The sequence below is a fragment of the Staurois parvus genome, unplaced genomic scaffold (genome assembly GCF_062004578.1).
Source record: "Staurois parvus isolate SC_StPar_1 unplaced genomic scaffold, SC_StPar_1.0 ptg000530l, whole genome shotgun sequence".
Taxonomy (NCBI): domain Eukaryota; kingdom Metazoa; phylum Chordata; class Amphibia; order Anura; family Ranidae; genus Staurois; species Staurois parvus.
In genome coordinates, this window is record NW_028318326.1 from 7,503,480 (window position 1) to 7,516,938 (window position 13,459).

At 40.5% G+C, this 13,459-nt stretch overlaps 1 protein-coding gene across 1 annotated transcript in view; it reads left to right on the forward strand.

Annotated features, from left to right (window-relative positions):
- The window catches only part of CIRSR (corepressor of RBPJ and splicing regulator), a 65,130-nt gene that overhangs the window by 21,405 nt on the left and 30,266 nt on the right, over positions 1-13,459 (forward strand). The window contains 2 exon segments of the mRNA XM_089690482.1: positions 3,111-3,159; positions 4,530-4,647. Of these exon segments, the coding sequence (XP_089546608.1) occupies positions 3,111-3,159; positions 4,530-4,647 (167 nt within the window).

The following is a 13,459-nucleotide window of genomic DNA, read 5'->3' on the forward strand; positions in this document are numbered from 1 at the left end:
GCTGACCCCGCTCTGTCATTTTACGTGGCCTACCACTTCATGGCAGAGTTGCTGTTGTTCCCAGTTGCTTCCACTTTGTTATAATACCACGAACAGTTGACGGTGGGATATTTAGTAGCAAGGAAATTTCATGGATGGACTTATTGCACAGGTGACAACCTATCACAGTACCACGCTTGAATTCACTGAGCTCCTGAGAGCGACCCGTTCTTTCACAAATGTTTGTAGAAGCAGTCTGCATGCCTTTTATTTTATACACTTGTGGCCATGGAGGTGATTGGAACACCTGAAATCAATGATTTGGAGGGATGTCCCAATACTTTTGGCAATATAGTGTGTGTGTGCGTGTATATGTATGTATATATGAGAGTATTAAATGCAGAAGATTGTCATTGCAGTCCGACAAGTAGCATTTGAGGACTGAGAAGCAAGCAATAACAGCCTCCATGTAAGAAAACCTGCGTTGTCAAAACACCTTTTGATAACAAACACCACCGGTACCTTTTTTACTATTTGAGTTATTAAACTTTAATACACTGTGGGAGCATCTTTTATTCTCTTTGGCCATATGAGTAGCAATTACTTCCAGGACCACTTTGAGGAGGCTATGTGTGGGACCTTGCCCACCAGTGAGGGAAACTGACACAGAGGTGGACCTTGCATCCGTTGGAGAGGGTCCGGGTTCCAGACCGGTGGTGTTTGTTACCGAAAGGCGTTTTGACCCTGTAGGGTCACCGCATGGAGGTGAGGGGCCATTGCACCTAGTGTGGGATTCACAGTATCCTGTTTCATGTTCTCATTGATTACAGGACTATGCAACACCTCCATCATTTGGATTGTTCTGGACTTTTTAGTTAATTGGCCATTTATTTCACGTTTGCGATTATTATTTAGGACACTCTACCATTTCATGGTTTTGGACTTTTTAGTTCATGTTGGTTGGTGGTTTATCCACTGAGGATTTATGTATGGGGCTTTATGGACAGCGTGAGGCACTTTTGGTGTCACATATTCACATGTTATTTTAGAACCCCCCATTTAGGGTCACTCATCACTTCATTATTTATAGGCAACACAGCCTATTTTTTTCTGTTCACTTTAGTGTATTGGCACACATTTGCACCTATCCCTGGTGGGGGTAGGGGGGGGTCACATATTTATTCAGTGATTGTTTGTTATTCACAAGCGTTTAGCCTATACTCCCTTTTCTTTTTTCACGTTTACCACAATTTGTGGTGTCACAGATTCACTTTGCTTTTCATCCCCCATTGGGATCACTGTTATTTTCTTTATACACTAGTTGATCTTGGGAATGTAGAATATATACATGCGTTTTGTGTCACTCTATTTTATTTATATACTAGTACTGTTATATATGGTTTTATATTCATTATCACGGCACTTATTGCATATATGCATATATACATTTTTATTTATAATTTTTTTCATTTATTTACTCCTGTGTGGCTAATTCTAGCCCAATAAGGGGAGGTGTTGTTTTTTTTGGGTTTTTTTTTTCTGTCTTTTTTCGGGGTCTTATTGGTCGTATTTTTACATATGCTATTTATTTAGTCTCATAGATACTCAGGAATTGTTTTCATAGGGGGTTTATTGTTCACTACAGTGGTACCTTGACATTCGAGTTTAATTTGTTCCGTGGCCGAGCTTGTAGCTCCATTTGCTCACACATCAAATCAATTTTCCCTATTGAAAATAATTAAAATGCCCTTAATCCGTTCCTGTTCATGTTTCTCGATAATTTCACACTTTAATTCAATGGACATCATCCTCTTCTTCTCAGCATTGTCACTAGCACTTACTTTCTTGGGAGACATGGTTATAAGAAAGTTAGAAGGATTTCGCACAAAACACGAAGCACAAAGCAAGTAACCACGAGTACAACGAATCACAGTGTTTACTCTAGGAGGTGAAGAGAACGAGAGAGCGTGTTGGAGGCTGGGGGATGCTGTGGCGTCACTGCTCACTATACCATCTAGCAGCGACGTCTTGAGCTCGTACCTCAATTTTTTTGCTTGTGTAACAAAGTAAAAAATTGACTGAGTGACGACTCGTACCTCAGAAAACTCGTACATTAATTCACTCGTAGGTCAAGGTACCACTGTATTTATATTCACATTGTGACTTATTATTAACAGTGCATTTACTAGCGCAGCACCACAATATTACACATTACCTGGTCTGTGCTCTAGATTCAGTCAGAATAGAGCACAAGATGCACCTCCTTGGGCAGGTATAGGGATTTAAGGAGGGTTTGCATAAAGAGACAAGAGGGCAGATGCAGAAAACGGATTAAAGTGCGTTTATCCTTTAAATTTACTACAAGCAGTGATAGGTTTGATTTTCCTTTGTGGGAGCATTTACAGCTAATCAGAACTCAATTTCCTTTAGTTCTATTTGACTGTTTTTAGGATGATTCACAGGTAGAAGGTACAATGCTTTCAAAACACAAGCATTTTGAATTAACACAATCTCTTTCCTATCATTTAAGTTATCTAATATTGATTGCTTTAGAATATGTAAGAGAATAAAGAGAAAATAGATTGACAGTTATGACCCCCCCCCCCCCCCCCTTCAGTATTTTTTGAGTTAGTGGCCAAAAAGTATACAGATTAGGACTGACTTCACTTGTTCACGCTTGTGCTTTGTGACTCGGAAAAGGATTGAAGCAAGAGAGAGTCAGGCAGATAGCATTTTTAGTTCAGCAATAGTCACGCACAAATTTCTTTAAGGTGACCCTGTTACCACCGGATCAGTTGTAAACAAAGCCAACCCTGTAAAAGAGAACATGTAAAGTTATCCTGGCCTTCAGATGCCACTGCTGCGTTCAGCACATCTGTATTTGTCAATTACTTATCCCTTCTTTACTGCATACTATAGTTCTTCCCCACCGGCTCGTGCATCCTATTGTGAACTACGAACTAGCTCGAGGAACCGTAGCATGCATTAGGTGCACCAGTGTGGATACTGGATACTTTCAAAGATTTGCAGGCTCTTATGTAGCTTTTAATACACTGCAAATTGTTAATCAAGGTTAGAATATTTACTGTTCTCTACAGGTAGGCATTTATTTCTTTATTTTTTTATTACAGGTATGCTAAAGATGACATGAATATCAGAGATCAGCCCTTTGGCATACAGGTAAGAGTCATCATTTTGTGTATTTTTTTGACAGCTTCAAGAAAGACCCTGTGTAGTCACTTGTGTGGCAGAATAATACAGTTGTTTGTTGTGGTATTTGGAGCACGGTCTGGCCTCTTCTGGTCACTTGAAATGTCGCAATGTTCTGCAGTGTGTTTTCTGGTGAATAGTCACAGATGAGAGAGCTGTCATCCTAGATTGTAAGCTGCAAGGAGCAGGGCCCTTCTATCCCTCTTGTATGAACTGTATTGTTGCTGTATTGTCTCCCGTCCTATTGTAAAGCGCTGAGCAAACTGTTGGCACTATATAAATCCTGTATAATAATATCCTTAATCACAATCTGTGTTTAGGGCCACTCATCTGCACCTACATGTCTGCCAAATTAGTACAAGTGGCTGCATCCCCATTAGATTTCCCCGGTCTGCCTGCATGCAGCACCTGACAGTTCAAGCTGCATAAACACACTGCACATTCATAGTGTGTGGGCCTCAGCACCCGTGTAAATGAAGCTTTTGTTTTTAGCATTGTAGTCAAAATTGTTTAATCAATTCAACTGAGCCAAGGGTCTTTATATCTGGTGAGTCCTACATTACAGTGCTGGTGTTACCTGAGCTTGATCTCACACCCACGTAACATTTTGATTGCTAAGAGCAACATGGTAAAGTACACAAAGCAGGGAATTCAGAGAAAGTGGGGTTTGGAAACACAGGGCAAGACCGATGACAGCAGTGTTGGCAGGCACCGATACTGCAAGTCAGGGTCATTTTGATGAAGTTTGAAAGACGCAAGAAAAATGTAAAGTGTTATTAAACCCACAACCGTAAAATCAGCCTGTATATGCAGTAAAGCATGCTTGTTATACTCACCGATTAACTTAAGGGGTTAATACTCTGAATTGTGTAAAAAGGCTGTTTGATCCTGATTGCTCTGTTCTTCCCCTTGTTTAAGCGACCACCTCTTATCTCCTGATAAGACAGACTGAACTGTAGGCATTTTGCACATGCTTAGTTAGGTGTGTATTGCTAGAGAGTTTTTTGTTTTGTTTTTTTTTTTTGGTAGAGTGCATGTGATCAGCACAGGGCCAATCTGCACTGGTCACACAAGGGTCAAGGGTTTTGCATCCTCCTCTTCCTACAAGCTTTAGCTAGTGCTTGGTTGAACACTGATAGAAGTCAGAAGACTGCTCTGACTTATGATTAGAAAAGGTATTTAGCAGTTTATATTTACTAAAATAATTGCATTTCCATGTTCTGTGTACTGTGGGAGACCAGATATAGTGAATGCAGGGTCCTAGGTTTAGTAACACTTTAAGAAAAAAATGTTTTAAATCTGCTATATAATCCATCCGTCATTTTTTTATATTTTTTCAGGTTCGCAACGTCCGGTGTATTAAATGCCACAAGTGGGGTCATGTGAACACAGACAGAGAATGTCCACTGTTTGGTCTGTCTGGGATTAATGCAAGCTCAGTCACTGCAGATGGGTCAGGTATGGAGGACACATATTGTTTGCTCTAATGAGGTGTTTATTCACTAGCCAAACTGCATTTTTCTTTCTTAGTAGTCTGTTTTTGCTGCCCTTACGTTTGTTAAAAGTTTATGGTGACATATGAAATAAATATGAGGTTAGATGTACTTTTCCAACTCAATCACTCTTGTAGAATTTTCCCCTGCAGGGAATAATTATTTTCTCATGCACACTGGAAGTTTAGCCCCAGTGTAAGACATCCTGGTATTCTGCTGTGGGTATGTTGTCCAGCTTCACTACGGGCAGACTGTAAAACGGGGACAAAAGCCAAGAACTTCAGCAGACTGCTTGCATTTCAGGCATTAGTCCCTTAACATCAGTGCCACACAGTGCACCATCCAGCTGCAGCAGCTTTCAGCCTCCCAAATAGTTTTACAGGCTGCCGGAAGTGGGGCTGGACTATGTGTCTGTGCTTTCCACTGGCCTGAAAATGCTGGGATCTCATGCACTGGCACGAAATGCCCAATGGGCATGAGCCTGAGTCGATTGCAATTTTTAAGCAGAAGCTTTCATTCGCCATACAAAGGCAACCTGTGAGATTTATTGTTTATTACATTTTTTATTGGCTCCGGAGCTTGCAGCCAATTAAGGCCGGCCATACATGGGTGGATTTTTGAACGATTTTTCGTTAGAAAATTGGACCCAAGAATAATCAGCTGATTTTCGCTGTTAGTGGGGCAGTGGCACCGGCCGATTTTCATAGTTCCTCCCCATTTCGTTTATCGGGCATGCAAACGAGCGATTTTCAAAATCATTGGTGGTAGAACGCATGACTTTTTCAATTTTCGATCAAGAAATCGTTCGGAATTCAACCCATGTATGGCCTGCTTTAGTTTGCAAATTTAGAATTTTCATTCTGTGCATGTGTCTGAGGTCAGTGAATCACTTGAGAGTAAAACAAGGATCAGGATGATGGCTGGATGCTTGCACCTTTAAACCCAATTCAACAGTGGCATTCCCATGTTTCTGATCTTTATAGGTTTTATTTACTCAACATCATTAAATAAAACCTCCCAAACAGAGTTCTACACCCTCTGGTGCTCTCTACTTCTAACCTCCACTTCTGTCTCCCTAATCTTTGCCACAGCAACCTTGAAATTCTGTTACTTCCAGGTGAAAGGCATAGAGTGTGCTTGAGTAGCCATTCACTAGAGACAAGGGGCATTCCTAGGGGTGTGTTTGAGAATTACATTTCACGAATGGTGAGTTTTGGGATTCACAGCAATGATCAGAATGATAAGTAAAGGCACCAGGGTTTTTTGACAGGTGCATAGCAGGAGGAGACCATTATTTAGTCACATTGTTTCCTGTTAAGAGTAACTCCATACAAAATTAATTTTTGACTGCTGGTAAGGTAAAGATAGTACCAAGGTATTGTTGACAGTCCAGATATAGTTTCTGCCACAGTAATCATTTAAACAGGCAACACATTTTGGAGCCCCTTTCATCAGAGCTCGACAATGCTCAGCTAGAAAGGAAAGTCTGGACAAAAATGTTTCGGGAATCCTGAAGTTGTAATTTTAAAACAGCATAAGTTCTCCAGTTCATGGTTTATAACAGCCTGGGATTACTATACAAGGGAAGTAGGAAAATCTGTGCAGAATATGAGGTCCATTTATGGCATTTATATGGGACTTTAATCATGGCATTGCTAAATTCCAGGTTGCCTTGATTATTACAGCAGTGATGTTTCTTTTATTGGGTACAGTACGTCTTTCTGCAGTAATAAAAGATTGGTGCCTTCTGTAGCTCTTGGCTTTATTTCTTACAGAACATCGCAAATAATGGCTTATTTGCATACTAAAGCAATTTGTTGTACAAGTCTAGCGTCTGACAGGCCTTAAAGTGGACCTTCACCCGGATCGTGAGAAATATAATAAAGGCATTTTTAAACGCATGAAATGTACATCAAAATTGCATATTAACTTTTCAATTTGGAGTTTTATTTCTTTGTGTACCCTTTGGTTGTTTATGTGCAGCCGTCTTCACTAAGAGCAGATAATTCTCTCTCCCTTCACGTCCTGAATTTCACTAAAGAGCAGGGCTACAACCCTCTTGTCTTCTCCATAATGTTCAAGACCTGTTTTGTAGTTCATGGATATACAGTAGCTAGTAACAATATAACTGATAAATGTGCAGCACAGACAGAGAGCCTAGGAAATAGACTATTAAAAAGTGATTTGTTTTAACTGTTTATTTTCATACATATAATTTAGAACAGTTCATTGTTGGGGCTTACTTACATTTTAGTTGTATCACTAGCTTGACTGAAGACTTTCAGTGCTCCATCACAGATGGGAATACTATAAATGAGAATGTTTTTGTAAATGAGAATTTTTAATGTTACCTCCCTTTGCATCTGCTCTTGATTCCCTAAACTATATAAATCCCAGGGGATGAGGAGATTAAGCATGGCAATGTGCCCACATTCTAGCTTGTGTATTGTTCATAGCTTTATAAATGGCACATTTTGGCATCAAATGCCTAGACAGCTGAAATGAAGGTGTGGATTAGGCATGTGCAGGTGAAAAATCTGTACCAGTGGACAGTACTTACAACTGTCCAAACGAAAATTGATATTTTGGGCTGTCCTATAACAGTAAATCATCTAATTGTGTCTCAGGAATTCTGGTGTTCCCTGTTCACCTGTGGAATCTTTTCGAAGGGGATCCTTTCACCCAGGTGGACTTTTTAAAATGATATTATTGAGAATCCTAAAGAAGTGACAATCCCCAAAGGTGGGTAAGAACAGCCAAAACTGCACAGTGGGTGGAAACAAAACCTGTGGAACCACAACAACCACAGCAAAGAATCTGCATTGCTTGAGGCACCATGTAATATAAGACCTCACTGCTGAAAGGTCACTTTTGTTGGACTGGCTTTTACCAAACCCGTTGGCAATCACCAGTACTTGTCTGTTTCTATTTGGGCATTTTTCTGCCATTTTTTTCTTTTACTTTGTAGTCACCGGTGACAAATCGGTGTAGTAAAAAGTAATCGCTCGCCTGGTGCTTCTGTTTGCCACTAATCACTGTTCGAGTATGTAATGAGGATACCTCCTCTACATCAGTGGAGTACAAAGATGGCCACATCGGGTCATTAGGGTGACAGTTAATGCCATCTACATTTATTGAAGAGCTAAAGAAGTAAAAACAATCCCACTACTGAATTGCAGCCGATCTGGGCCTCATATTTGTACCACTATTAAGGCCTAAACTGGCCCAGATGCATCAGTGGGATTTGTTTTTACTCCTGAGGATCATCCATAAATGCATACAAATGTTATTGATGCTTATGTTTTTTTGTTTTGTACTCACTGAGTAATTAGGGTGCTTCTCTCAAGACTCCCAATTTTGAAAAGCTGTGCTTATACCTGTAAGTGGCATTCACTGTTAGTAATTAGAAAGCATGGGGCCTTGTACCTTTTTATGATCGCAGATCTCTTTGGTGAATCTGAATATATTTGTAATTCACAGCACATGTAAATTAGCTGATTATATAATGCAAATCTTCCAAACTTTAGAATGCTCATGAAGATCCTCATGTCTGAACAAGTGGAACTGTTGATCAGCAGTGTGTTTGTTTTTTTGTTTTTTTTTTTGTTTTTTTTTTCAAACTGCTCATAATTCTTCTGTGATAACGGAGCCTCTAAGGGGTGTTGTGGCCCTTCCTGCTTCTTCATAACCATCAGCACACATGCTTGGACACATCAATAAAAATATCATTTATTGAAAGGATTGTGTCGCTATTGTGCTGGTTTGTGACTGCTTTATATAGGAGTGGACCGTGAATAATAAAAGCTAAAAGTCCTAGCTTTAATTTAGTGGTCACACAAGCTTATTCATGTTTTTCCAATCCACTCAAGTACTATAACAAGTCATTTCTGACATTTAACATTTACCACTGTTTAGCACAGAAACATTCACGTTTTTTTTCTATTGACTCTGGTTGCCTTAAAGATCTTTTATTTTCTCCTGAATGTGGTGCCAATAACCACTAGTATAGATTCTATTTATCCCAGGACTTTCTTTGTCATGAGCATTTTAAGTCTAACCAGGGGGTTATTGATGACTTCATCTCTCTATTGTTACAGTGAGTGTTGCACATATAGACTGCTTTTCTGACTAGGGAAACATGGAATTTGCCATTGCTGACCTATCTTCTGCTAGTTGATTGGCTGTAATTCTGACATCTGTGACCTCAGCAGTTTGAGTCGGGAACAAGTATGTAGATAAGGACTTCTGACTTTCCTAATCTGCTAGTTAAGGGTCCAGATTTGTGTATCTTTGTTTCTTTTCTGTGCATAAACCAACAAGGCTTTTCTAGTCTTTAAAGCTGGACTTCGGGAAGGTGTAAAAGAAATCAATGAACACATCTCGGGGGGTAGGGAGGTTACATCACTGTTTTTCTTACTTAATTGATAAAAACACATCTTTTAGTAAGTGAAGCAGCTCCTTTGCATACATTTCATCTGTGTTTTTAGATGTTTGCCTGGAGTTTAGCTTTAAAGGTATTCATTTTTTTTTTTTATATAAAGTATGTAAGTGTACAACTTGTTGTTAATGTAATCTTCCTCTAGTTCTAGCTTTGCATATTTGCAGCACTGGAATCCTGTGTTAGCTTTCAAATAACTAGCCAACATGGACTCCAATATTTTCACATGATTTTCTTTTTTTTTTTTGTGTGTGTTCTGTTTTCCTCTTACTGTCTAGGGATGAGCTCAGGCTGGTTCAGATCCTAATCCGAACCCATCCGAACAAGCCGGCCAGGAAGTTGTCACCTGTATTGGACCTATCATAAGCAGCTGAGGCATTCCCTGCTTGCAGCTGCACATTTACAAGATGAGTATGACTGCAGGATGGGGGATGATTTGTCCGCTTATGATTGGCCCAGTACAGTGATGGCTTCCTGGTACCCTCGCTCACATAGCTGCAGACTAAGATCTGAACACACCTGAGCTCATCACTATTGCTGTCCCAGGAAAACTTTGTAAAGTTTATGGACATCTGGACTATACTGCTTAGAACAGATGTAACTTTAATAAAGGATCCTAAATGGTTCTTGTCAAGCCATGGCAATCAAAAGGAAGGATCTGAGTGTTATAGGGGATAGCAGAGTTTCTCACTCACTTTTTGAAAAGACCCCATTATTATTGGCATGAAGTTGGTAGTTAACAACAGACCTGCCCAGTCCATGGATTATTGGTACCCTGGTATAATAGTAATGTTATGGGTGGTTGAACTGCACACAGCCAAACACACATCCATGCTTATGCAATTTCAGCTTACATATCTGTTGGGTAGTCAAGACATTGTTTAGTATTTATAATAATATCTTTACATCCACCTCTGGTAAGATATCTATGGCTGGATTAAGATGTAACAGATTCCGTGGTCTCTAAAACCATGTGTGGAGATTTATGAATAAATTGTAATTTCTGTTTTATATAGTCTTCCAGGATTACCATTTTTTACTTTGACCCACTTTGAGACCCATATCCTACACCGTATGCTACCAACCTGTGGCCCTTTGTAAGCTTTCTGTGTGAATTAATTTCCACCTAAAACAACATGGACCCGACTACATTTAGCAGTGTGAAATACAGCGTTTGTGTTCAGAGAAATGTATGAACCTGGATTGATTTTTTTTTTTTTTTTTTTTTCTCCTTGTCACCTCTGTTGGCTCTTATAGATATTTTTTTTAAATATCTAGTCAAAATGGTTCTTTTTGATAACATAACAGAGAACGAAACAAAGCACGTAAAAACGCTAGGGTAGGTCTAAAAATACACGCGACTATGGTTAAGGTCACCACCCAACAGCATGAGGAGTCAGGGGAGGGTCCCTCTTGACGCCGCCAGCCTGGCTTCATGGAGATGCTCAAATCCAAGGCTGCAATGATGAAAAAGATTTGCTAGGTATCTCTACATGGTGGCTTGGTCTTTGGAAATTCAGAAGCTTCAGAAACTATGGCAATTCTGTGTTCTCGAAGAGCTGGTACATACAACGGTCCTGTATTCTTTCTGCTCTACAGATGTCAGGTGAATGTATAGGGAGCCGGCAGTAAGTCTATGAAAAGGAAGGCAGTGTCTGCCAATAGCCTACACGCAACAGTAGCAAAGAAAATGAAAGATGGTGGAAGGTACAATGACGCTAAGATGCATTGTACACAGTCCCTGACCCTTCAACTGACTGATGTTCTTTACTTCTAGTAGATCCAGATAATGAGTTTTTTGTAAGAATTCAGATACGTTCTCTTTGACCTTACTTGAAAATCGAATGTGTTTTAGCACTAGAGATGGTGAACCTGATATATTATAACTTCAATTGTAAACCCCCTTATGCAGAAGTTTCATAATCATATACATCATCTTATAGAGGTCATGTTACCAATACTTTCTATGCAATGTGTAGGTTGTTCTTTAACAATGGGGAACTGGTATAAGGCTAGATACTGAAATCAATTAAAATTCTATATATATATATATATATCTCTATGTACACTATATTGCCAGAAGTATTGGGACACTGGCCTTTACTCATGAACTTTAATGGCATCCCAGTCTTAGTCTGTCGGGTGAATATTGAGTTGGCCCACCCTTTGCAGCTATGACCGCTTCAGCTCTTCTGGGAAGGCTGTCCACAAGGTTTAGGAGTGTGTCTATGGGAATGCTTGACCATTCCTCCAGAAGCACATTTGTGATGTCAGGCACTGATGTCGGACGAGAAGGCCTGGCTCGCAGCCTCCGCTCTAATTTATCCCAAAGTTGTTCTATCAGATTGAGATCAGGACTCTGTGCAGGTCAGTTCCTCCACCCCAAACTCGCTCATCCATGTATGTACACTTGGCTGAATGCAGTCAAGGAAGTATTTGTTCTCCTGGCAACCGCCAAACCCAGATGCGTCCATCGGATTGCCAGACAGAGAAGCATGATTCTTCACTCCAGAGAACATGTCTCCACTGCTCTAGAGTCCAGTGGCAACGTGCTTTACACTACTGCATCCAACGCTTTGCATTGCACTTGGTGATGTAAGGCTTGGATGCAGCTGCTTGCCCATGGAAACCCATTCCATGAAGCTCTCTATACACTGTTGTTGTGCTAATCTGAAGGCCACAGGAAGCTTGGAGGTCTTTAGCTATCGACTCTGCAGACAGTTGGCGAATTCTGTGCACAGTGTGCTGCTGCATGCATTGACCCTGCTCTCTCATTTTATGTGACCTTCTACTTCGTGGCTGAGTTGCTGTTGTTCCCAGTTGCTCCCACTTTGTTATAATACTACTAACAGTTGACTGTGAAATATTTAGTAGCAAGGAAATTTCACGGATGGACTTTTTGCAGAAGTGGCAACCTATCACGGTACCACACTTCAATTCACTGAGCTCTTGGGAGCGACCCATTCTTTCACAAATGTTTGTAGCAGCAGTCTGCATGCCTAGGTACTTGATTTTATACACCTGTGGCCATGGAGGTGATTGGAACACCTGCATCCATTCATTTGAAAGGGTGTCCCAATACTTTTGGCAATATAATGTATATCTCTCTTATATATAATCTTGAAACTATGTGCAGCCCCTGTCCCTTTCTACTGCTCATACAAAGTATTGGCAGTTGATGCACAATCACTGTTTTGTAGAGGGATAGTGATGGCACTTCAAGTCAGGTTCAGTTTAGCAGTCTGTGTTGTTTGCACCTGAGATCAGCAGGTTCTCCTCGGCAGAGAGCATAGTGATGTGGAACATAACACAAATGCTTACATAAACTTGTGTGAAAAGAAACCAATACCCAGAAAGAGAAAACTAAGACCGATATAAACAGCCCTGGCCAAACTTTTTGAGAATGACACAAATGTTTATTTACATGCAAGGAAATGTGTGCAGTCATCATTGCTTTGCACAAAAAAGGATTCATAAGCAAGGATATTGCTGCTACTAAAATTGCACCTAAAACAACCATTTATTGGATCATCAAGAACTTCAAGGAGAGAGGTTCAATTGTTGTGAAGAAGGCTTCAGGGTGCCCAAGAAAGTCCAGCAAGCACCAGTACCGTCTCCTAAAGTTGATTCAGCTGCAGGATCAGGGCACCACCAGTTCCGAGCTTGCTCAGGAATAGCAGCAGACCGGTGTGAGTGCATCTGCATGTACAGTGAGTTAGAAGTCTTGTCCAGTGAAGAAAAGGTGAGCTCTACCATCAGTCCTGTGTTATGCCAACAGTAAAGTATCCTGAGACCATTCATGTGTGGGGTTGCTCCTCAGCAAAGGGAGTGGGCTCACCCACAATTTTGCCTAAGAACACAGCCATGAATAAAGAATGGTTCAAAAACATCCTCTGAGAGCAACTTCTGCCAACCATCCAAGAACAGTTTAGTAATGAACAATGCCTTTTTCATCATAATGGGGCATCTTGCCATAAGGCAAAAGTGATAACAAAGTGGCTTGGGGAAGAGAACATCGAAAATTTTGGGTCCATGGCCAGGAAACTCCCCAGACCCCATTGAGAACTTTTGGTCAATCCTCAAGAGATAGGTGAACAACCCCCCCCCCCCTCCACAAATTCTGACAAACTCCAAGCATTGATTATGCAAGAATGGGCTGCCATCGGTCACGATGTGGCCCAAAAGTTCATTGACAGCATGCCAGGGCGAATTGCAGAGGCCTTGAAAAAGAAGGGTTAACATTGCAAATATTGACTCATTGCATAAACTTAATGTGATTGTCAATAAAAGCCTTTGACACTTATGAAATGCTTGTAATTATACTTCAGTATACCATAGT